This window comes from Xenopus tropicalis, chromosome 4 (genome assembly GCF_000004195.4).
Source record: "Xenopus tropicalis strain Nigerian chromosome 4, UCB_Xtro_10.0, whole genome shotgun sequence".
NCBI lineage: Eukaryota > Metazoa > Chordata > Amphibia > Anura > Pipidae > Xenopus > Xenopus tropicalis.
In genome coordinates, this window is record NC_030680.2 from 32,757,818 (window position 1) to 32,783,315 (window position 25,498).

Below are 25,498 nucleotides of genomic sequence, written 5' to 3' on the forward strand. Positions count from 1 at the left end.
CACTGTGTGGCTAAATATCTGTTAAAACATTTTTGTGGAGAAATATATTATTTATGTCTATGTTTTTGTTGGCTTATTTTCTATTCAGCTACACTACACTAATTCCTCTTGGTCTTATTGCAAAGTCCTGCTTTTGGGAGGCTAAAATAACCTATGCAATGTGGCAGCTTTGCCTTTACCCAACACCACTGTTGTAATGCACACTTTAGAGCAGCAGTTCCCAAACAATGGGGTTGCCCTCCTGAGGGAGCCTGGATCAGTGCCAGGGTGGAACTTTGGCATAATGCCTATTTGTTCTTCTAGAAACCCCCAAAAGCTAGAAGGTCATTTAAAGGCTAGATTTAGTGTTAAACACTTACCTCTTCCCCCAGATATTTTTAAACCTATTGATGAATGGCTGATACAGCAAAGTTTTCCTATCCTTATCTCTAACATTCTTTCAAGCTAAATGGGCCCCAAACAACATTAGTCCCTCAAGGGATGATTAACCCAAAAAAGGCCAGCCACTGCTTTGATGACTAATAAACTAGAGGTCCACACAGTGCTTCTAGATGAACAAGGTCCTCCTAGTCTAGTTAGCACACACTAATGAGTACGCCGACAATGGTTTATAAGGAGCTTGGTAATACTGACCCTTTCACCAAGTGCCCATTGGGTTCTAAACCCTCATTAGGACCCGCACTGCCTGGCTAGCTGGCCTATTCCTGGCTCTTTACCTCTAAAACTAGCTTTATAATATCTTCCCTTACATGACTTGAATACTGGTATTGACTCTCATCTGAGGTCTCCACTTCACACTATACAAACTACCTGCACCACACACTGCCCTTTAGTGACTAAAAACAGCAATTGCAATAAAACTGAATTTAACCATCAAAAATTTGCTCTTATCACAACTTACATGCTTGCTGAACCACATTAAGGGAATTGTAAAGCAAATGAACCTTGTCCAGGGACCAGGACTGATATAAGGTAATTCTAAAATGACAGTACTAACAAGGGCATAATTTATTAGGCATGCTGCTACTGCAGTCTATAGAGGTTTTCTCAGCAGCTGTAAGGAATGTGCAGATAAAAATAGTTACTAAACATATTATAGGTTAGGAAATTATTATTTACTTTCATTTAGGGAAAATAAATGGAAGATAACACAAGCTTTTAAATAGCGTACAGATGTTTTAGAAGATCACATTATGATAGAATGTTACAATTGTGCTTATTTATAAACAAGGAGTCTAAGTCAGAACAGCAAAAAAAGGGTATAGCTCTAAATGTCCACGGACACAATTCTGCGTTACATTTCTGGTTTTCACCCAGGCAGCCCGGTTTTAGAAAGGGTGTCCAGGTGAAAACTGCCTGTCAGGATTGTTAGAAACATCATCTCCCCAACCCCTACCTGGACACTGCAATTTCAAAAGGTGCCAACCCTACTCTGTGCTCTACAGTTGTACCTCTTTCTGCATATGGTGCTGCCAGCGCCTGTATGGGCTCTATACAGGAAGGACATGGGAACATACTGGTGTTTTGAAGGCCAGGCCACTGAAATACCAAACTGGATGCAACCATACCTGCATATGCCAGGTCTTACATAAAGGTTTCTCTGGTGCCTTTCAGCACTGCACTATATGACTTGCACTAGATTTTCTAGGCTTTATGTATGAGTCTCTTAAGTCAACAGTTTTACAACCCTTATACCTAGTCCTTGATAAATAAGTCTCAAAAAGTTCCCTAAAGGCAGAAATTGTTTGTTTTGTTGTGTCTTGAAAGAAACTGTGTGTGGTTTGAAAGGACTTGGGGGGGGGGGGGGGGGGGTGTGGCCAAAAAAGTCCCAGTGCTGGGATTTGTGACATTTGAAAATATTTAGCTATGCAATTTAAAAATGTGGTTATATCTAAAAAAAAACAAATACAAATAATTTTTATCACTAATCTAACTGAACTGAATTTCACATTCTTCTATTGTTAATGATAATTTTCTGGGGCACAACAATATCCCTTTTAAATATAAATATATCTTGTACGTACAGTCAACTGCAGATCCCATGACTGCTCTGTTTTACATGTATCCCTATATATTCTTGATAAAAGAGCCGTTCAATTTGCATGGATGGGGCCTAAAAATGTATATACAGTTTTGCAATTTTTTTGCAAAAAACAGATGAGCAACGACAACCCATAAGACTGAAATATCTTCTAGTCTTTAAAGGATAAGTAAAGTTAAAAATCACTGGGGGGGTGCCAAATGTTAGACACCCTCAGTGATTGTATTTATCTGATACCCCAGGCCGGTGTTCCTATTAGCAGAAAACTGCACCAGTCTGGGGTACATGCAAGCGAGTGTCTTTGTCTTTCACCATGACAAATGTGCAATAGAGTGAAAAAGATTGCATTTTTGTTTAAGTTCACTTTAATGCACATTTGCAGCTGGCACGAAGAAAGAATATGGAAGAGAATCTCTTGCCTTCATGTACCCTGGGCCAGTGCGGTGTTCTGCTAACAGGAGCACTGGGCCTGGGAAATCAGGTAAGTGAATACAATCACTGGGGGTGCTTAACATTTTGGCACCGCCCCAGTGATGCGACCTTTCTTTCTCCTTTAATCAAAAGCTCAGAAGGTGTCTAGTGATGAGCAAAAAAATTTGGTAGCAATTTTGCAGCAAAATTCCCCATTTCACCATCTGCAAATATTTTTGCAAAGCTGCTGCAAAATTTTGCTGTGACAAACCACCCATAGATCCCGATGCATTTTGAGTGAAAAAAAAGTATCTGTGAAAAAACGCCCAAAATACTCCCAAGTATTCTACACAGAATATGTTGTTGGGAAATTGGTCACTGTGGAAAAAAGCACCACAGAAATTGTTCATAGACAAGTTTCAGGATTAAATAAAATACAGCTGTAGAAAAGTTGCTGCAAAAAAAACGCCAAAAAAAACGCCAAAAAAAACGCCATTGACTTTTGCAAATTTTTTCTGGAAAAGGTTCACGTCTCACTAAAGGTGTCTAAAACAGTCTTACTAAATTATTCAGTAGAGTGGCTTACTTCCCACCTAGCTACCCAATTGGGCTATAAGGACCATGCTTGTTTTTTTTGTTTGAACGTGTGGCAACTTAGATCATCTTAGTTTGTTTTCAACGGGGGCACCTCCACCCTAAAATCCTGTGCCCACTACTACCATTGTACTGTACACTACTGTGATTGCAAAAGGTAAGTGGCAGCAGTTATTTGGTGTGTAATTCTGCTAGTTCCTAGTCATAGTAATGTCCCTATGAGACCTTTTAATACCAATACAATATTAAATTCCTTTTATGCCTTGGCACATATGTCTCACAACTGTAGAACAAACCAGTGCTGTGATCACGTCATAATGTAAATGTTTAATGAACTTATGGCAGTCGTTTGTTTTTTTAAGTTAGAAGTGTGAATCTTTAACACTTTTTAAGGTGCCAAGTCATGCTTACTTGTCCCACACCTTCGTGGTAATAAAGTTATCTTACTCATTACAGATCAGCTTCACTTAGTGAAGGATCCAACAGGACAGAGGGAAGCCATTTCTGCACTCTAGAATTCAAGACTTGGTAGTTATAGAATCTGCAAGTTACGCTTATTAAAAGGCAGTTTTGGATATCACTCTCTAAAGCATAATACCGGACTCATTGATGTTACTCTACCTCATTAACATGCATCTTTATTCATGAAAAAGCAATTAAGGAAAGGTGTTTCACTTATTACCTTCATCTTCGCCTACTTGAATGCAACCTTAACTACACTTGCAGTGTGTCTCCAACTCTAGCCATGTCCATGGCACTGAGCGTATTAGATAAGGACAGCCTTTTCTCTCCATTTCAGGCAATCATGGTAACCCTTTTATCGGCTCCACTGTGTTTTGTTGGCACTCATAATTTTATGCCGGTTTTTGCAGCAGCTGTGCCCCCTTATAACTGCCGCTCAAATATGACAATGGACCAACCCCGCTATCCAGAAGACCCATGCACTCAATATGTATCATCACTATCCAACAGCACAAAGCCATGTGAAGAGGGCTGGGAATATGATCATAGCATATTTACCTCTACAATCATCAGTGAGGTAAGTGATGCTGGTTGCAGTGGTAAGGAGCTTTCAAGAATCAAATTTATGCTCATTTTTAAAATAGTAATCTTGTGATATTAATATGGCTATACCCCTCTTATACAGTGGGACTTGGTATGTGACCGTCAGACTCTGAAGGAAGTGGCTCAATCAGTTTACATGGCAGGGGTGTTGGTGGGTGCAGCAGTGTATGGTGCCCTTGCAGACAGGTGAGATAACCACTTTTTTTTTACATGGTTTCTGCATTATGTATTAATAAAATGTTATTCTATCTATTTATCTATCTATTAATACTATATAACATCAGTCTATGAAGATTCTCATTCATCCAGGTCATGATATACAGTATCTAGTAGAATTAAGTCTAAAACAGTCATGTACTTTGAAGGATTAACACCTTCATCAATGAGAATCTTGGTACCATTGTGATTGGATCATACCTTCTTACACCTGTCAGTTTCAGCTAACACCTAACTGAACAAGTTCAATGGAACCATTGTGATTGGATGTCTGTGACTCTACTACCATCAAGAGTTTAAATACCGGGGAATTCCCTACCAGTCATTTGAACTGAAGAAGCCACTCGGATGAGTGGTGAAACGTTTTCAAGAAAAACTCAGAAAAAGTCCAGTTGTTTTAGACTTAATTCTACTAGATACTATATAACATCAGCTTTATGTTATGTATGGAGCTGCTTCACTTCAATTTAAGGGGGAACTAAACATAATCAAACATAATTTTAAGCAACTTTACAATCTACATTAATTAAAAATATGCAGCCTTTTAATGATTTTTAATGTAACAATATGATCTGGAACAGTTACTTAATCCTTGCCCCCTGTTCTAACAGTAGTCGACTGACCTAAGCCTGCCTTCAGCCTGCATCCTCCAAATTCCACAATTCCCTGCACGTGTGATTTCAATAAGTAAAGGAACATCACAGTGCAATGCATTGTGGGTTAAGTAGCTCCTACATGCTGTCTGTAAGCTGTGGAGAAGTTGTTACAATTTGTAACATCAATGTTTTAGTCCCTCCTCCCCACCAGGATTTCAAACGATGCAGAAAGAGAAGAGCTGTTTTGCAGCTGGATTTTAGCAGCAATAGTATTTATTCATACTTTTTGAAGGAAAAGATTATAGTGATAAGTATATTAGGGGTTTCTGTGTTGTGAAGGCCTCTAAATGCTAAATATTAATCTTAATTTCATGACTACTAGAGATTTTTCACAATAATATATTATTCAGGACTAGCTTTATCATTTGCTTACATATCTATATCCTATCTATATCCTTCCAGAAAGTTCTGAATAACAGAAAGGCCATCTCCCATAGACTCCAATTATAAGCAAAAAATTCCAATTTTTAAAAATGATTTCCTTTTTCTCTGTAATAATAAAACAGTACCTTGTACTTAATCCTAACTAAAGTATAATGAATTCTTATTGAAGGCAAAACAAGCCTATTGGGTTTCTTCAATATTTAAATGATATTTAGCAGACTTAAGTTATAGAGATCCAAATTATGGAAAGATTCCTTATCCGGAAAACTCCAGGTCCCAAGCCTTCTGGATAACAGGTCCCAAATTTAGTGCCTTTTATTACACATAGGGGTAAGTGTTATAAGTGTATCTTGATTGCATATTTACTCTATTTTGCAGCACCATGATCTGGATACTTCCCTGTCACTGAGTGTCATGAACTCTATTTTATATCAAATTATTCAAAAAGCATAATGTCAGGCTATAGGGCTCATTAACTAACAGCTAAGGAGGAAGCAAAAAACACACAAGTACTTTTTATCCAATCACACACTGAGCAACTACACAGGTGCAGGTAAGTGAGTCTTTCTTTGGGTCTGCAGGTCACAGGTCTTAAAATAAGCAAGTTTTTTTTCATTAAAACCATTTTTACACAGTTTAATCAGCAGGCAGTGGGTCAGGATGTGGGTAGGATTGCAACCTTTTCTAGTTTTCCTATATTTTCATCCTCCCTTTTTATTAAGAGGGAACTCAACCCAAACACAACTTTAGCAACTTTGCAATATACATCAATTAAAAAATAACTGGGCTGCTATCCTTTCATAGGCTAATTCTGAATAAAAATAGTACTCCAGCCTATGGAAGGATAGCACCGCCCCCAGCTCAGTGTGGCTGAAATAACTACAGAAATGCTTTTAGCAATGTTGGAGTGTTGGGCTCAGTAAGTACCGCTGGGGGCAGCTTTGGGGGACTTTTGATCCAAAACATTCACGTGTCCCAAATGATAATTAATAACAACACATACTACTAATACTGACATGTTCCTCATAGGAACATGTCAGTATTAGCGATGAGCAAATCTGTGAAACTTTGAAAAGATTTACGAAACTGCTAATTTTTTTGATGCTCTGCGAATTTTTTCACTCCAGAATGTTGTGCCCGTTTTGCGAAACAATCTACCAATTGCCAAACGCAAAAATTCGCCATGAATTCATGCCTGGTGAAAAATTTCACTCATTACAAGTCAGTATCACTGAACTGTTTTGCAGTTCGATCTAAGCATATAAAGGTGGTATTTATTCATACTTTTTGATATCACTTTTTGTGATAGGTATATTAGGTGTTTCTGTGTTGTGTGGGGTTAACAAATTTTGGTTCGGAAGCCGGAGCATCACAAATCATTTTTAAAAGGGCAGGCCTGTAAAAGATCAGCCAGATGGCAACACTAGTTGCGGGTGAATTAGTTGCAGGTCAGATAGCAGTTCCAAGCATGTAAAAATCCAGGGTGTGGGTCTAGGTTTCAAAAACTGGCCCCACACAGGACTCCACCTTAGTGCTCTATCACTTGTAGAAGGGTGATTTGATAAATGGGCCTTTATATATTTAGTGAGGTGAGCTTTAGTAGGGTTATGAAGCAAAAATGATTTAGGTCACTTTTTCTTCTTGCATGAGGGAATCTCATAAATCCTATTTCAAAAATGAGCTGATGGTCAGAAATTCTTCTATCGTATAACCGTGAAATTTATTTTTTTTAAAAAGCAGACAGAACCGCCACATATGTTCATATAATTTTATGAAATTGGATTCCTTGACATGCAGTATTAAATGAGAACATTGGGCTCAAACTGAGGCAGAGAAGGGATGAAGATCAGCATACTGTGTATATGCCACAGAGCACAACATCAGGCAGGTACTGCAAATTCTAGGAGATATTACATTGCTTGGAATTCATAGTACAAAAAATCCTGCCTTTAAGTCATGGGGGGAGAAGCATACTTCATTGCCTCCTATGAGCAGAAATTAAGTGGATTTCTTACCTAACTTCAAGATCACCAAAGGGGCTTAATGCGGCGTTCGATGTCACATGCTTTACATACGTTAAAACTGTGAATCAGAAGGTACTGTTCCACGGAGAAAACTTTTCTTACTTGATTTTCTCTTGAAATTAATTCACATGGTAATGTTGTTAAAATATACATATAAAAAGTAAAAACAAAATCAATCAAATAAATATATATAAAGAAAAAAATAGATTTTAAATTTAAATTCACCTTTTTGATTAATATAAAGAATTGAAAAAAATGAATTAAAAATAAATTGGACTATTTCACTTAATTGATTATTTAAGAACAATGGACCATATTCAATTCAGTGGGAAAAAGTTATCTCTTGGTTTATAACCAGAAAACTCATGTACAACATTTAATTTGAGGAAAAATAATTTTTTTTCCAAACTCAGTTTAACAGAGTTTTCTGAATTGACTTGAATGTCAAACGGAATCTCATCCATGAGTTTTCACACAACAAACTTTTTTTCTCACTGAATTAAATCTGGCCCAATATTTATAAAAACGGGTGATTAATGAAGTCACAATCACTTGAGGGTGCCAAAAGTTACGGGTGGGCGATATCGGGAGAATCCAGGCCAAACGATCGAATTATAACGATGGGTATAGGAAAAGTCGGTCCGGGGACTGCATCAACGAGCCGATGCGGTCCCCGATCCGACTACATTTTTTAACCTGCCCGGTCGAGATCTGCCCGATTTCAGGCCAGATATCGGTCAGGCAAGCCCGTCGGTAGTGCCCATACACGGGCCGATTAGCTGCCGAGTCAGTCTAAGGGACCGATATCGGCAGCCAGAATCGGCCCGTGTATGGGGACCTTTAGTCACATCCCAGTGATACTCTGAGCCTGGGCTCTTATTAGCACGGGTTCTTTTTCTGCTTCTTTTTACTTAAAAATCCCAAGGCCGACACGCGCACAGTAAAGTGTTAAAGTTCGGCTTTTCAATCTACTGCGCACACACACCCATGGAAAGAAAGAAGAGAATCACTCCATGGTGCTCGCTAAGAAGAACCCGGGCTGGTGCAGTTTTCTGCCAATAGAAGCACCGGCTCAGGGTATCAGGTAAGTGAAGTGAAAAGGATGCCTGACTTTTGGCACCCCCCCACCAGTGATTTTTTTATTTTCCTTCTGCTTTAAGGGTTAATGTGTAACAAAAAGGTGTTAAGGTGTAACTGATTTTATAAAGCCTATGATTATGTTCCTTGTGAATAAAACACGTTAGGTGGTTTTGATGTTTGTTTGGGAACAAAGGATTTTAAATTTTATCCAGTGTGCAAGACTCTTACAGATTTAGGCTTACTAGAAGAGGCAGACATCAAACAGAACATTAAATTAATATATACTCAATTGTTGGCTTGTTTATTAATAAGTTGTGCAACCATCATTCAGCTGAATCTCTAGTCAAGCGGAAAGTGTCCATTCCTATTTGTAAGGTTTAAAAACAACCAATGAGCAAATCGCTACTGTAGCGGAGAGCCTGCATGCAGGAGCTGTGGAAACATCTCGTATTGATAATGGTTTTCATTTTATGCTGCAGATTTGGCAGAAGAGCCATGATCTTATGTTCACTCCTGCAAATAGCTGGTATGGGAATCGGTGTAGCCCTTTCTCCAAACATCATTGTTTACTGCCTTTTTCGTTTCCTGACTGGCATGGGAATATGCGGCCTTATCATTAATGACCTTGGTCTTGGTAAGTTTTTGAATTCTATGCATATTGGTGAAAAGGTAAAGTACACTTGGGGGCCTATTTATTATGCTGTGTAAAAAAACAGTGATAAAATTCAGCACATGTGACCAGGCTTCTCCACATAACAAACTGCACAATTTTTTAATGCTTTTTTTCTGCCGGCACTTGTGTAAAATAACCTTGTAAAATCTGGCATTCAGACAGCATAATTCGCCATTTATTTTACACAGCTTTTTACACCGTTCTTTCTGCAAATTTTATGTTACACATCATAATAAATAGGCCCCTTGGTTTAAAGCTAAGCTTACAGTGGTGTGAAAAACTATTTGCCCCCTTCCTGATTTCTTATTCTTTTGCATGTTTGTCACACTTAAATGTTTCTGCTCATCAAAAACCGTTAACTATTAGTCAAAGATAACATAATTGAACACAAAATGCAGTTTTTAAATGAAGGTTTACGTTATTAAGGGAGAAAAAAAACTCCAAATCTACATGGCCCTGTGTGAAAAAGTGATTGCCCCCCTTGTTAAAAAATAACTTAACTGTGGTTTATCAATTTCAATTTTCAATTTCAATATCAATTTCTGTAGTCACCCCCAGGCCTGATTACTGCCACACCTGTTTCAATCAAGAAATCACTTAAATAGGAGCTACCTGACACAGAGAAGTAGACCAAAAGCACCTCAAAAGCTAGACATCATGCCAAGATCCAAAGAAATTCAGGAACAAATGAGAACAAAAGTAATTGAGATCTATCAGTCTGGTAAAGGTTATAAAGCCATTTCTAAAGCTTTGGGACTCCAGCGAACCACAGTGAGAGCCATTATCCACAAATGGCAAAAACATGGAACAGTGGTGAACCTTCCCAGGAGTGGCCGGCTGACCAAAATTACCCCAAGAGCGCAGAGACAACTCATCCGAGAGGCCACAAAAGACCCCAGGACAACATCTAAAGAACTGCAGGCCTCACTTGCCTCAATTAAGGGCAGTGTTCACGACTCCACCATAAGAAAGAGACTGGGCAAAAACGGTGCAAACCACTTTTAAGCAAAAAGAACATTAAGGCTCGTCTCAATTTTGCTAAAAAACATCTCAATGATTGCCAAGACTTTTGGGAAAATACCTTGTGGACCGACGAGACAAAAGTTGAACTTTTTGGAAGGTGCGTGTCCCGTTACATCTGGCGTAAAAGTAACACAGCATTTCAGAAAAAGAACATCATACCAACAGTAAAATATGGTGGTGGTAGTGTGATGGTCTGGGGTTGTTTTGCTGCTTCAGGACCTGGAAGGCTTGCTGTGATAGATGGAACCATGAATTCTACTGTATACCAAAAAATCCTGAAGGAGAATGTCCGGCCATCTGTTCGTCAACTCAAGCTGAAGCGATCTTGGGTGCTGCAGCAGGACAATGACCCAAAACACACTAGCAAATCCACCTCTGAATGGCTGAAGAAAAACAAAATGAAGACTTTGGAGTGGCCTAGTCAAAGTCCTGACCTGAATTCTATTGAGATGTTGTGGCATGACCTTAAAAAGGCGGTTCATGCTAGAAAACCCTCACATAAAGCTGAATTACAACAATTCTGCAAAGATGAGTGGGCCAAAATTCCTCCAGAGCGCTGTAAAAGACTCGTTGCAAGTTATCGCAAACGCTTGATTGCAGTTATTGCTGCTAAGGGTGGCCCAACCAGTTATTAGGTTCAGGGGGCAATTACTTTTTCACACAGGGCCATGTAGGTTTGGATTTTTTTTCTCCCTAAATAATAGAAAACCCTCATTTAAAAACTGCATTTTGTGTTTACTTGTGTTATCTTTGACTAATAGTTAAATGTGTTTGATGATCAGAAACATTTTGTGTGACAAACATGCAAAAGAATAAGAAATCAGGAAGGGGGCAAATAGTTTTTCACACCACTGTATATACACTAGAGCCCCAGTCTTACCATTACAGGTACTTAGGGTTCTGATGGTTTCTGCTTCCTGTTTTAGAAAAGGCATAGGGCTTTAATGGGACTTGGTCTATCTTAAGGGTTGGTCTATCTTTTCCTGTTGCTTTTAAAACTATAGAACATTTAAGTCAAGAAAAGCAAACAAACATTTATGGGGTACAGAATAGCTAAGAATTAGTGTGTGAAGTCCCTCATCTATCTTAAATTAGAAATGTAAAAAGTTTCAAATGTATTTTTTGCTGAAAGCACTGCCATTTACTGGCCATAATAATATTTTTAAATTAGACATATCCAGAGCCTTTATTGTCACTTTAACGATAAGGGCACACTATGCAGACTATGCTTTTAATAGCAATTAATATTCCCACTGAAAATCTATTATCAATGTATACTGGAAAGTTGCTTAGAATTACATTTTCCTTCCATGTGTAAAAAATTGTTTTTGGGAGGACCCCCTTATAATAAATTATGCTAGTTACATAGTTACATAGTTACATAGGGTTGAAAAAAGACCAGTGTCCATCAAGTTCAACCCATCCAAGTAAAACCAGCACACCTAACCCACACCTACCAATCTATACACTCACATACATAAACTATAAATACAACCACTAGTACTAACTGTAGATATTAGTATCACAATAGCCTTGGATATTCTGATTGATCAAGAACTCATCCAGGCCCCTCTTAAAGGCATTAACAGAACCTGCCATTACCACATCACTAGGAAGCAGTGGCGTAGCGTGGGCTTTCGTCGCCTGGGGCCGACCGGAAATTTGCCGCCCCTCTATTTAGTTATTCTAAAAAAATAGACAAAATAAAAAAAGCAGCATTAAATTTTTTTTTTTTTTGATTGATTGAATTTGAAATGCGGTGCGTGGCTGCCCATGGTGGCAGGGCCGCCATCAGAAATCACGGGGCCCCTCCCATCAGTACAGGACACACAGACATAAAAAGTATTAGGGTCACCCTACCACAGTGCCCCCTAACACTATGCTGGCCAGGCCCCCCTAACGCTATTCTGGCCACGGTCCCCCCATACAACTGCCCCATAGACAGTACCCCCATACACAGTGCCCCCAATTGCCCCATACACAGTGCCCCCCACACACATTGCCTCCAATTGCCCATAGAAAGTGCCCCAATTTCCCCATAGACAGTGCCTCCAATTGCCCCATACACAGTGTCCCCATAGACAGCCCCCTCCACACAGTGCCCCCAATTGCCCTTAGACAGTGCCCCAATAGGAAGTGCCCCCATACACAGTGCCCCAATTTCCCCATACACAGTTCCCCCATAGACAGTACCCCCCAAAGACCTTGCCCCCCCCACAGAAAGTGCCCCCATACACAGTGCCCCAATTGCCCCATACACAGTTCCCCCAATAGAAAGTGCCCCCATACACAGTGCCCCCATAAACAGTGCCCCCAATTGCCCCATACAAAGTGCCCCCAATAGGAAGTGCCCCCATACACAGTGCCCCAATTGCCCCATACACAGTGTCCCCATAGACAATACCCCCCAAAGACCTTGCCCCCCAATAGAAAGTGTCCTCATACACAGAGCCCCAATTGCCCCATACACAGTGCCCCCAATAGGAAGTGCCCCCATACACAATACCCCACAAAGACCTGCCCCCCCCCATGGAAAGTGCCCCAATTTCCCCATAGACAGTAGCCCCCACACAGTGCCCCCAATTTCCCCCATAGTACATACCCCCAACAGACCATCGGCGGCAGCTCCTTCTCTCTTACAGGCAACAGGCGCTTCTATAAGGTTGCGCCTCGTCGCTGACGTGTGACGTCATACGCACGGGCGCAACCTTATAAAAGCGCCTGTTGCCTGTAAGAGAGAAGGAGCCGCCGCCGCCCCTTCTGATACGCCGCCCGGGGCCATGGCCCCCTCGGCACCCCCCTCGCTACGCCACTGCTAGGAAGGGCATTCCACAACCTCACTGCCCTCACCGTGAAAAACCACCTACGCTGCTTCAAATGGAAGCTCCTTTCCTCTAATCTAAAGGGGTGACCTCTGGTGCGTTGATTGTTTTTATGGGAAAAAAGAACATCCCCCATCTGCCTATAATCCCCTCTAATGTACTTGTACAGAGTAATCATGTCCCCTCGCAAGCGCCTCTTTTCCAGAGAAAACAACCCCAACCTCGACAGTCTCACCTCATAGTTTAAATCTTCCATCCCCTTAACCAGTTTAGTTGCACGTCTCTGCACTCTCTCCAGCTCATTAATATCCTTCTTAAGGACTGGAGCCCAAAACTGCACTGCATACTCAAGGTGAGGCCTTACCAGGGACCTATAAAGGGGCAAAATTATGTTCTCATCCCTTGAGTCAATGCCCTTTTTTATACAAGACAGCACTTTATTTGCTTTAGTAGCCACAGAATGACACTGCCTGGCATTAGACAACTTGTTATCAACAAAAACCCCTAGATCCTTCTCCATTAAGGATACCCCCAACACACTACCATTCAGTAGATAGTTTGCGTTTATATTATTTCTACCAAAGTGCATAACTTTGCACTTATCAACATTGAACCTCATTTTCCAGTTTGCTGCCCAGTTATCTAATTTTGTCAAATCGCTCTGCAAAGCGGCAGCATCCTGCATGGAACTTATAGTTTTGCACAATTTAGTGTCATCAGCAAAAATAGAAACAGTACTGTCTATGCCCACCTCCAGGTGTAATAAACAAGTTAAAAAGCAAAGGCCCAAGGACTGACCCCTGCGGTACTCCACTAACCACACTGGTCAAATTCGAAAATGTTCCATTTACCACCACTCTTTGTAATCTATCCTTCAGCCAGTTCTCTATCCAATTACAAATATTATGTTCTAGGCCAATATTCCTTAATTTGATTATTAACCTTCTGTGAGGTACTGTATCAAACGCTTTAGCAAAGTCCAAGTAGATGACATCAACTGCCATTCCAGCATCAAGGTTCCTGCTCACCTCCTCATAAAAGGCGACTAAATTAGTCTGGCAAGATCTGTTACGCATAAAACCATGCTGGCACAAACTAATAGTATTGTGAACTGCAATGTATTCAAGTACCCTATCCCTTATTACCCCTTCCAAAAGTTTTCCTACTACTGATGTCAGACTAACAGGCCTATAGTTTTCAGGCTGAGAACGGGATCCCTTTTTAAATAACGGCACCACATTAGCAATCCGCCAGTCTCTTGGCACCATGCCAGACCTCAATGAATCCTGAAAAATTAAGTGAAGAGGTTTGGCAATCACAGCGCTCAGCTCATTTAATACCCTGGGATGAATCCCATCCGGCCCTGGACCTTTGTTTACCTTTACATGTTCAAGTCTCTTTTGAATTTCCTCCCGAGTGACCCATGCGCCAGTAGCTAAATTACTAGAACTGGGCATATTACAAGGGAAGCCTTCATTATCTGGCTCCTCAGATGTATAGACAGATGAAAAATAAGAGTTCAAAATTTCAGCTTTTTCCCCGTTCTCATCAACCAACTTACCCCCCCGTGATAATAAAGTTCCCACCCCTTCTTGCTTCATTTTTTTACTATTCACATAATTAAAAAATAATTTAGGATTCTTTTTACTCCTAGCAGCAATATCCCTTTCCTTTTCTATTTTAGCTTGCTTGATAGCTTTTTTGCATGCTTTATTTGCTTCCTTGTACCTGATGAAAGTTTCCGCTGTCCCAGCTAACTTGAATGCTTTAAAAGCACGTTTTTTCTTACCAACCTCGACAATAACACTTTTATTCAGCCATAAAGGTTTTGCTTTGCGATGCCTCTCCTTGCTTACAAGGGGAATATACTGTTGTGTATACCTACAAAGCAATGTTTTAAAGATGTTCCATTTTCCTTCTGTGTCTAACCCCATGAAAAGCTTTTCCCAGTTGACACATTGCAGAGATGCCCTTATACTGGCAAAGTCTGCACGTCTAAAATTGAGCGTTTTAGTTACTCCCTTATAGAGCTGTCTCTGCAGCATTATCTCTAAGGAGACCATGTTGTGATCACTGTTCCCCAAATGCTCACCCACACAAATGTTAGAGATAAGTTCATTATTATTAGAAATCACCAGGTCCAAAATAGCGTCATTCCTAGTGGGTTCTTGAACTGCCTGAAATAAAAAGTTGTCATTTAGCATATTTACAAACCTACTAGCTTTTTCTGACTTAGCCACCCCATTACTCCAGTCAATGTCCGGATAATTAAAATCCCCCATAACAACAACTTGACCCAGTTTTGAAGCCTCCTCCATTTGCAACAATAGCTGGGCCTCATCCCCCTCATCTATACGGGGTGGTTTATAGCATACACCAATGATCATTTTCTTTGTGACCTTCAGCCCTACTGAAATTTCTACCCAAAGAGATTCGACGTTTTCATTGGTAATGTCTTTATTACATGGCTTTAAGTCTGACTTTACGTAAAGACAAACCCCTCCACCCTTTTTAATCTCTCTGTCCCTCCTAAAAAGTGTATAACCATTTAAATTCGCAGCCCAGTCGCATTTATCATCCCACCAGGTCTCAGTGATACCTATTAAATCATAATTTTCAATACATGCAATAGCTTGCAGCTCCCCTAATTTACCCGACAAGCTACGCGCATTAGCCAGCATGCAGCGGAGATTTTTACTTCTCCCTCTGATGTTTACATTAGCTAAGGGAGAATTAGAGCTAAGGCAATTATGAGACTGCTTTCCTTGTAACGGAAGCTCCTTATCTGATAAACTATATGCCCCCCTCACTCCTCCCCCACAACCCTTTGCTAGTCCCCCTACCCCGTCTACACTAATTTTCCCATGGAATTCTAGCTCACCCTCCCCCCCCTTGTCTAGTTTAAACACTCCTCCAACCTCTTAACCATTCTCTCCCCTAGCACAGCAGACCCCCTTCCATTGAGGTGCAATCCGTCAGGGCTGTATAGATTGTACCCCAAGGAAAAGTCAGCCCAGTGCTCTAGGAACCCAAACCCTTCCTTCCTACACCAAGACTTTAGCCACGCATTTAGCTCCCTAAGCTCCCGCTGTCTCCCTAAACTTGCGCGTGGCACCGGCAAAATTTCAGAAAAAATGACTTTGGAGGACCTTTGCCTAATCTTAGAGCCTAGATCCCTGAACTCACTCTTTAAAGTCCCCCACCTACCGTTCATTTTGTCATTAGTACCGATATGTACCAAGACAGCCAGGTCATGCCCAGCCCCTCCCAATAATGTGTCAACCCGATCAACCACATGCCGAACCCTGGCACCAGGAAGACAGCAAACTGTCCGGTTGAAGCGATCCGCTTGACAGATTACCCTGTCCACTTTCCTAATGATCGAATCCCCTATAACCACCATCTCTTTAGGCCTAGCTCTGCTCTCCTCCCCACCACTACTAGTGAAACTGGTCTCCCGGCTGTTAGAGAGATCAGCCTCACCTAGAACCGCCAATCCAGAGTTCACACTCCCATCTTCTTCACACAATCTGGCAAATCTGTTGGGATGCGCAAACCCTGGAGCAGCCTCCCTTTTCCTTTTCCCCACACTAGATTTTCTAACTGTCACCCAGCTTACTGCCCTATCATCCTTTTGCTGCTCCCCTCCCCCCCTACTATCTGACCCCACTAGTTCTTGTTCAGTTAACAAGAGACCCCTCTCAAGATTGTTGATTGAACGCAGTGTTGCGACGTGTTCCTCTAGGACTCTAACGCGAGCCTCTAAAGTGGCAATTCGCTCACATCCACAACAGAGGTATGCACTTTGGAACTGTTGTTCCACAACTGCATACATGTGGCAGGCTGTGCACTGTGTCAGACCTTCAATGTTGCTACCACTCATTCTCCCAGTTACAAGAACAGTTAAACAAAAATAGGTGTAAGGACTTGTAGTAAATATCTTGTTTTACCTTGTTTTTAACTCCCTTAGTGTTTAACTCCCTGAGTTTATAACTCCACTTACAGTGCCCCCACTTCAAGAGCAATCACTTACAGAGCACCTACCACCAGAGCAAGCTCCACTGGAGTGCCTGTGGTTCTATTTATGCAGTCTGTAAAGGTGAACTAATCAAACCCCACCCTCCTCAAGCTGAGGGTAATTACAAGGGAATGTAACCTGCTGTAAGCCTATGGATCCCACAACTTTGTAAATTAGCTCCAAAAACAACAATTACTTATGAAAAAATATAAATAAAACCCAACAGTTAAAAAAACACAATGGTTTTGATAAAGTTAGTAAAGAATACTTATCCTTTTTAGTTGAAATGAAAGCAAGTTGATTCAACCAGCCACCAGCCTGTTAGTAAACAATTCTACATGGAAAAATATGGTCAGATGTTAGGGCCCTAACTCCCAAGTTAGCCCATATATTTAATCACCTTGCTCTCCATTATGGAGAAACTCAAACTTTAAACACCTTCTATACCTCCCAGACTTTCACTACTGGCCTAATCTTGGTGTCTGACATCTACAAGACCTCCAGATCGAGGGCAACTTTCCAACCCTCGACCAACTAATAGTAAAATTAAACCAGACAAATATTGTCCTCTACAGATACCTCCAATTACGCCATGCAGTTATATCGCAATTCGGAAAGTTGCTTAGAATTACATTTTACTTCCATGTGTAAAAAATTGTTTTTGGGAGGACCCCCTTATAATAAATTATGCTAGTAAACAATTCTACATGGAAAAATATGGTCAGATGTTAGGGCCCTAACTCCCAAGTTAGCCCATATATCATTGCCTCGCTCTCCATTATGGAGAAACTCAAACTTCAAACACCTTCTATACCTCCCAGACTTTCACTACTGGCCTAAACTTGGTGTCTGACATCTACAAGACCTCCTGATTGAGGGCAACTTTCCAACCCTCGACCAACTAATAGTAAAATTAAACCAGACAAATATTGTCCTCTACAGATACCTCCAATTACGCCATGCAGTTATATCGCAATTCGGTACCCAAACAATAACTACAATACTAGCTCTTGAAGCTCCTTTTGAATCAGCAAAACGCAAATGGGTGGGTGATATCCCGCAACTAGACGATGATAAATGGGCAGACATAACAAATGATCTGTATAGTTTCCTGATCTCTACCAAAGATAAAATTATTCAGTTTAAAATAATACACAGGACTTACATTACTCCCCTACGACTAAAGGCAATGGAGAAAACTCAAAGTGCTTCTTGACCCAAATGGCAGACGCTGAGTTTTTCCACTTAAAGGAGAAAGAAAGGCAAAGTCACTTGGGGGTGCAAAAATGTTAGGCACCCCCAAGTGACTTAAATCTCCTACCTTTTACCCCGGGCTGGTGCCCCTGTTCGGAGAGAACAGCACCAGCCCGGGGTAGCTGCAATCGCTTCCTCCTTCCTGGTTCCGTGCGCGTGCATGCGCAGTAGAGTGAATAGTGGAACTTTAACAGAAAAGTCGCTTTTCACTCTACTGCACATGCGCCGACCACTGGCATTATAGGAAAAGGAAGTAGGAAGCGTCCGCTACAGGTAACCCAGTACTGTTTTCTCTGAACAGGGGCACCAGGCCGGGGTACAAGGTAAGCGGTTAAAGTCACTTGGGGGTGCCTAACATTTTGGCCCCCCCTAGTGACTTTGCCTTTCCTTCTCCTTTAATATGGGCTTGTCCCATAATACTTGAGTATTTGACAAAAGTAACTAAATACTTAAATTAACTAATTCCCCTATACTGGGAATTTTATCTCCAGAAGTATGTCTATAGGTTTGATTGTCGACCTAGTACCCTTGAACAAAACTAGAACACTACTCAGATCACTTTATTTTTATGCAAAAAAAAGTGGTGGCAATGAAATGGATGAGTCCTCATCCACCCGATATTCAACAATGGATACAACTTGTCAATACCAGACTCCCACTTATCAAACTAACGTACCTTGCAAGGGGCTGCCCCAATAAATTTGATAATGTATGGGGAACCCTGGATAGAGGCTTAACCTGAGACAAACCCTACTATATAATCTCAAGACTTATGAACCAATGGACTCCCTAACAACCGCAATGCCTCGCTCAGGACTGCCCATGTCACACTGGTTCGAAACTTACCTAACTTTCTCATTGACCAGTGCTACCTTTCTGTGATCATAGCACTGTATATCTCAGTATATTGCTGTGTTGTTAAGAAAACAAAATAAAAACCTTTTTTAAAAAAAAAACAATTCTACATGGAACAAAGACAGCCTCACCTTCAATCTCTGTCTCTAGTTTGGCTTCATTAGTCTATCAAGCCTAACAAGGAAACCACTTCTGAGGTCGTTTTGTAATAAGGAGCCAAGTTCCAAGGAAATTAGCTACTCTTTCTTTTTGTTTGGTAAAGGACAATAGAGAGTACTCATTAATAAAATGTCCAGGCCATTTGTCTATTAAGTGCAGCATATTTTGTAAAGCTGAATAGTAAAGCACATTTGCTTGACGTTATCACTGCTGTATATATCTTCAGCCTCCTGTGATAGTAATTTGAACCATGAAGCCTTTCTTTAGATTCTCACTTAATTTGACTCTAACGTTATCTCTGTTTTGCAGCTATGGAGTGGACTCCAAGACGATATCGCCCAATAGTATCTATGATACAAGGTTACGGTCTCACTTGTGGAGCAATAATTCTTGTGGGGTTGGCATACGCCATTAGAGGCTGGCGCTGGCTACAGTTAACTGCGTCCCTGCCCTATTTCATTTTCTTCCTACTCATGTGGTATGTGTTTAATGAAAATGATGTAAATGGGAAAAGGAGGGATGGTTCCTGGGGAAAAACCAGAGCAAACTAAAGTATGAAGTTTTTTTTGGTAATTCTTTCCACCTCACCCCTCAAAATATGTTCTCACTGCAGTTGGGTCCCTGAGTCTGCTCGCTGGCTTTCACTCAAAAAGCACTCAAACCAGGCTCTTGCTAATCTGAACCGTGTGGCCAAAATCAATGGAAGAAAAGAGGGAGGTCCCATAACTCTTGAGGTAATAAGAACCCCGTATTCAGAATGAATATTATTTCTCTTTTGGTTTTTGCTCCTGTTTTTCACTCTTTGTCTTGAGAATCTTGCATTAATATTGGTCTTTTTAGTTTTGTTAGTTATTGTCCTTCTTTCTTGCTTAGATGCTGAAACTCGATGATCAGCATAGCACAAAAGCAATGACCACCAAGCTGACACCATTGGACCTCTTCCGTACACCTACTATGCGAACTATCACTCTTATTCTCTCCTTAAGTTGGTACGATACCTATTTCTGTAAAACAGAAGAATTCAGAATTCAGTATTCAGTGCAATTAATCAGCCAGTGTGATCTTGCATGCTTAATTTCATTCCTTTCAGTTTCCCATCAATTTTCTTTAGATCGTCATAACCAATACACCATTTTTGTTGAACTCCATCTCATTTGCTTTAGTGCTTATTTTGCTCTGCATTTCTTTGGTTTATCTTTCCTTGACTTTCCCCAGGTTTTCCAGCAGTTTTGGCTTCTTTGCGATCGCCCTGGATGTGGACCGTTTTGGCCTTAGCTTATATCTGACCCAGGGTGTATTTGCTGGCTCTGAGTTACCCATCAGGATCCTTGCTACCATTACTGCTTTCTATATAGGCAGAAGACTCACCATCTCCTTCTTACTCATCTTTGCAGGGACGCTTTTGCTGTGCACCATGGCAGTGCCTAAAGGTCAGGAAGCTGAAATTTTACTTCCTTGTGTCTATTCAAATTATATTTCTATAAACGCAGACCTGTCAACTCCCCCTATTTTCCCAGGAGTTAGCAAATTTCAGTCCCCTCTCTCCGTCAACTGTAACTCTGTCTTTTTTCCCGTTTCCTATCTTTCTCGATTTTACAACTGTCTTGCAAAAAAACATAGCCTACGCATGCACAGTAGTAAAATGTGTGTTTTGCACATGTGTAATGGGGGTCCAGCAGCTTCAAAATCACTTTAGCGCGGTGATATTACATCTGGTGACTCCACTTCTGTTTTTTCCGAAATTTTGCGGCAGAGCACTAGCATGTGCTGCGTGTCCCCCCCATAGTACCCTTTAAAGTTGACAGCTCTATAAACATATCCATCTATTCATATATTGTTAATGTTGTATTAACCCATCTCTGATGCTTTCATGTTGATAATCAGTGCTGAACTGGAGGGATGCTATGAGCCCTGCGTGTATCATGGCATGCCAAAAATAAGCCCCACCCACAATTATATGCCCCACCTACTGTTATAATGTACTTCTCCCACCAACACTTTTAGTCATTTTGCTACGTCCATCTACTGAACAGCTGGATGCCAAATATTCATAGATTAAGTATGTGGTCTGGTAGCCAACATAATATATATCATCCTTTTACCATTCCTCAGTCTGCTATCCAATCCACCTTTCTCTTGTGTTCTCTACATTCATTTTCTCTGTTTACTTCTCCTATTCTCTGCTCTCCTATTTTCTGTAACCTTCTCTGATGCCTCCACCTTCCTCATGTGTATAAGACAGCAATCTTTTCTCCCCCTTTATCTTCTATATGATCTTTTCCCATTGCTCTTTTAACCTTTTCTTTTTAGTACTTCCCTTCTTAAAATGTTTCAACCATTTTATCCTGTTATCCAACCCCTTTTATCTTTTTATTTCTTCCCTTTTCTTCTTTCACCTAATAACGTCTGTAATTCAGGCATAACCATTTCCTAACCTCCTACAACTTCAGATATGGCTTATATATGCCAGCATTGCCTGCAGGTTACCGTATGTATTTTAAAGCATGCTGAAGTGCAGAGGAGCAAAAGAAATTTCTGGTATAACAATAAAGAAGCTCTGGGGTTCAAAATGATTGCATCCCCCTAAGGGTATGCTATTTCACAAAAAAAAAAAAGATTTGGAGGCATGGCATCCCTACACTGTTCCCCAATTCCACCACTGTGTTTACAAATTTTTTTATTTGTTTCTTTATTATGTGTGCACAAATATGTAAGCATATATAGTTTGTGGTTCTCAGACATGCTACTGCTGCAGATGATTTTAACCGTTCTGGCTAAGGCAAGTCTTGGGTCTTGCATTGTCTGCTCCTACCTTTATACTGCTGAAGTGTACCCTACAGTGCTCAGGTAAGCATAATATTTGATGCATAATAAAGGATAAACTGTCAGAAAAACACTATTGGCATAGCAAAGCCTTTAAATTTATACATAATGACAAGATGATGCCATCAATACAACAAAACACACAGGTGGTAAACCTGTGTGTTTTGTTGTATCCATGCAAAAGAAGATCAAATTCATTTATATACACTTTTGCACACACGTACCATAAAAGTAATTATATGTTTGACCCCCTCAAAGCCTGCACATTGCATACATCTGGACTCCACACTGCTGTAAAGCGCAGAAAAATTCTAAGTTCAGATACAGGGAATATACTAAATATTGGTATTGGTTTTCAGTATAGGTAGGCTGCATTTGGATGCAATACCTGCACAAAGACCCAATTTCTAATCAGTCAGAAAATGTTACTGAATCCTGCTTATGTTTTACTAAGTGGCTCAAAGTGGCTGCTGAAAACCTGTAAACTGTGTTTACAATATTTGGCTTTAGGGAAATAGCATATGCAGCGATCTTTACTAAGTAACATACATATTTTCATGAGCATACCATGATACACAGTGGGGTAAAGTCTTCTAGAATGATGTCAGCCTCACACTTTTTTCCCTCACCTGGATAGCAGGCTGGGTCAGACAGCACTTCCAGTGGGACATGCATAGGTGCCCTGTAAGATATATATGATCATTACAAAAAGTAGTGAATAATCTTTCATTACTCAACTGAACATTTCTTCTAATTTTTGTAATGTTTAGGTGCATATTTTGTTGTAAAAAAAACCTATTAGTGTGGTTAAAGCTATTTATTTTAGTAAATCTAAATGTTACACAGGTAATTTTAATGGAGAATTATTGTTATTTTGATCATCTGTGCCTACAGGCAAACAGGATTGGGATTCACTAATATGATGATGAGGTTGGGTGCCATCATTTCTCCACTGGTAATGATAACCAGGGTATATGTGTCCTTTCTGCCCATGGTAATATTTGCAGTCATGCCTATTATCAGCGGACTTCCAATTTTGTTGTTACCAGAGACATTGAATTGTCCTCTTATGGATACAGTGGAAGAAGTGGAGTCAAGGTGAGAAGGAAATTATAGACTATCAAGCTGATAAAATACTTTACCCAAAGTATGAACAGATTTTTGCCCCCTGCAGTCACTCCACACATTAAAGGAAAACTATACTTAATTAACAGATTTATGTTACAATATATTCAAGGTAAACTATACCCCCCAAACAATGTAGGTCTCTATAAAAATATATTGCATAAAAAACTCATGTAAAACCCTGCTTAATCGAAATAAACCATTTTAATAAAAATATACTTCTTTAGTTGTATGTGCTATTGGGTACTCCTAAATAAAAAATTGCCATTTTAAGAATTAAGGACAAGCAATCAAGGCACACATACATGCTAGGCCACATCAGCCAATGAATGGACAGAGTTCTGCCTTTTGCTTCCACACTTCTTCCTGTTACAGTTAGAGCTGCATTATTTCTGGTCATGTGATCTCTGAGGGAGCACACAGCCCATCACTAAATGGCGGCTCAAGGGAAAGGATGTAAAAGGGCAATATTTAATGATATACATATTCCAGTTTGGTGTGATTCTTTAATAGGTCACTTAACATAATATAAACTATGTGTTGGTTAACTATGCATTCTCAGGGTATATTTTTCCTTTGATGAATCTTTCCAAAATGGCATATATTGCTCTTTTATATCTTTTACCTTGAGCCACCCTCTGTGTGCTCCCTCAGAGATTACGTGACCAGAAATAATGCAGACTCTACCTGGCTGATGTGTTGCTTCTGTGCGACCACAATGAATTGCACAACTCAGGGGGTAGCCCTTAGTATAGGGATTCCCAACCTTTTATACGTGTGGGCCACATTTAAATGGAAAATGTGTTGGGGAGCAACACAAGCATGGCCAACGTACAAATAAGAGCTATAATTGGCTATTTGGTAGCCTCTATGGGGACTATCAGTCTACAGAAAGCTCTGTTTGGCTATACACTGGGTTTTATGCAATCAACACTTGCCTCCAAGCCAGAAATTCAAAAATGAGCCCCTACTTTTTAGGCCAATGGGAGCAACTTCCAAGGGGTTGGGGAGCAACATGTTCCTCATGAACCACTGGTTAGGAATCACTGCCTTATTATTACCAGTGACCAGTGCTACTAGTAAATAGTTTATTAAAGTGAAACAGTGCATATGGGATATTTTGTGCAATATTATTTATATGAAACCTGCAATATTCAGTAGTTTAAACTTTACAGGTGTATCCTCCATCCAATGAGCAAGACAGAAAGACATACCAAACTGCAGTACTTAACTGGAAACTCTTGTTATGACAAGTTGTAAATCAGTATCAAAGTTGTGGTTCATTATTACTTTACACAAATTGCCAAAGCTTGGAAGCTAACAAACAAAAAAAGTTATATAATCAATGTATCCATCTATGTATTCAAAGATTAACAATGGCACTACAGTAGAGACACTTGTGGGCTATAGATTAACAGATTCAATATTAACAAAGACATTAGGAGCCCTAGTTAAAAATGACATAAAATTCCCAAACACTAGTGGATTTGGATGTTACACAGAAATATACAAACACTTGCAGGCAGTTAACCATGCACAAAGGATAGTGTGCTATACTTCTGGTTAACAATGACATTAGGGACAAATAAACACTAATGGGCTTTACTGCATTTAAAGTTTAAATGGTAAAAATGCATACAAACAAGTTGAGTGCTATCCAAATATTGTTAACAATGCACAACAGATGCATAAATAATAGTTGAGTACAAGTATAAAAAAATCTGTAAAAAAAAATTGGCACACCATTAGTTCTGTGTATAAGAAGCACAACTCTAATGTTTATACTTAACACATTTACATTTCTTTTTAGGAACCGGGAATTGAACTTTCAGATAAAGATACCAAAGGAGAACTCAGGGCCTGGAACCAAACTGTAGATAAACAACAATACTGCAACTTGTACTACAAATAGTTATAACTATGGCAGCCATCAAGGGGTACAGGTGGAAGTTAGGACCTTTCATTGTGTCACCAAGGTCCCAATGTCCCCCTTATATAAAGCCTCAGAGCAAACATGGCTTCTTATAGCAGCACTGAGTTACAACAGATAATATATTCAGTAATGAAGAATTCCATATTACTACAGGTATGGGATCTGTTATCCATAATGCTTAGGGCCTGGGGTTTTCCAATAACGGATCCGTGGTTTGGATCTCCATACTTTAAAGAAGTGGTTCACCATTAAGTTAACTCTTAGTATGTTAGAGAAAGGCTAATTCTAAGCAACTTTTTAATTAGTAGTCATTATTTGTTTTTCATAGTTTTTGAATGATTA

At 40.1% G+C, this 25,498-nt stretch overlaps 1 protein-coding gene across 1 annotated transcript; it reads left to right on the forward strand.

The window, feature by feature from the left end:
• Positions 1–3,505: 3,505 nt before the first annotated feature.
• Positions 3,506–25,374, forward strand: LOC100490946 (solute carrier family 22 member 6-A). Its single transcript, XM_031900628.1, has 10 exons — positions 3,506–4,085; positions 4,194–4,297; positions 8,951–9,105; positions 19,585–19,753; positions 19,889–20,009; positions 20,149–20,264; positions 20,491–20,705; positions 22,014–22,122; positions 22,993–23,196; positions 25,034–25,374. Exons 1-10 carry the CDS (start codon positions 3,792–3,794, stop codon positions 25,098–25,100), a joined length of 1,554 nt encoding a protein of 517 aa, XP_031756488.1. The 5' UTR covers positions 3,506–3,791; the 3' UTR covers positions 25,101–25,374.
• Positions 25,375–25,498: the final 124 nt, after the last annotated feature.

Excerpts from the sequence above, each read along its gene's own strand:
- LOC100490946 (XM_031900628.1), top strand. The coding sequence starts at position 3,792 with ATGTCCATGGCACTGAGCGTATTAGATAAGGACAGCCTTTTCTCTCCA. Across the intron at positions 9,106-19,584 it reads CATTAATGACCTTGGTCTTG|CTATGGAGTGGACTCCAAGA; the intron begins GTAAGTTTTTGA and ends TCTGTTTTGCAG. Across the intron at positions 23,197-25,033 it reads GTGGAAGAAGTGGAGTCAAG|GAACCGGGAATTGAACTTTC; the intron begins GTGAGAAGGAAA and ends ATTTCTTTTTAG.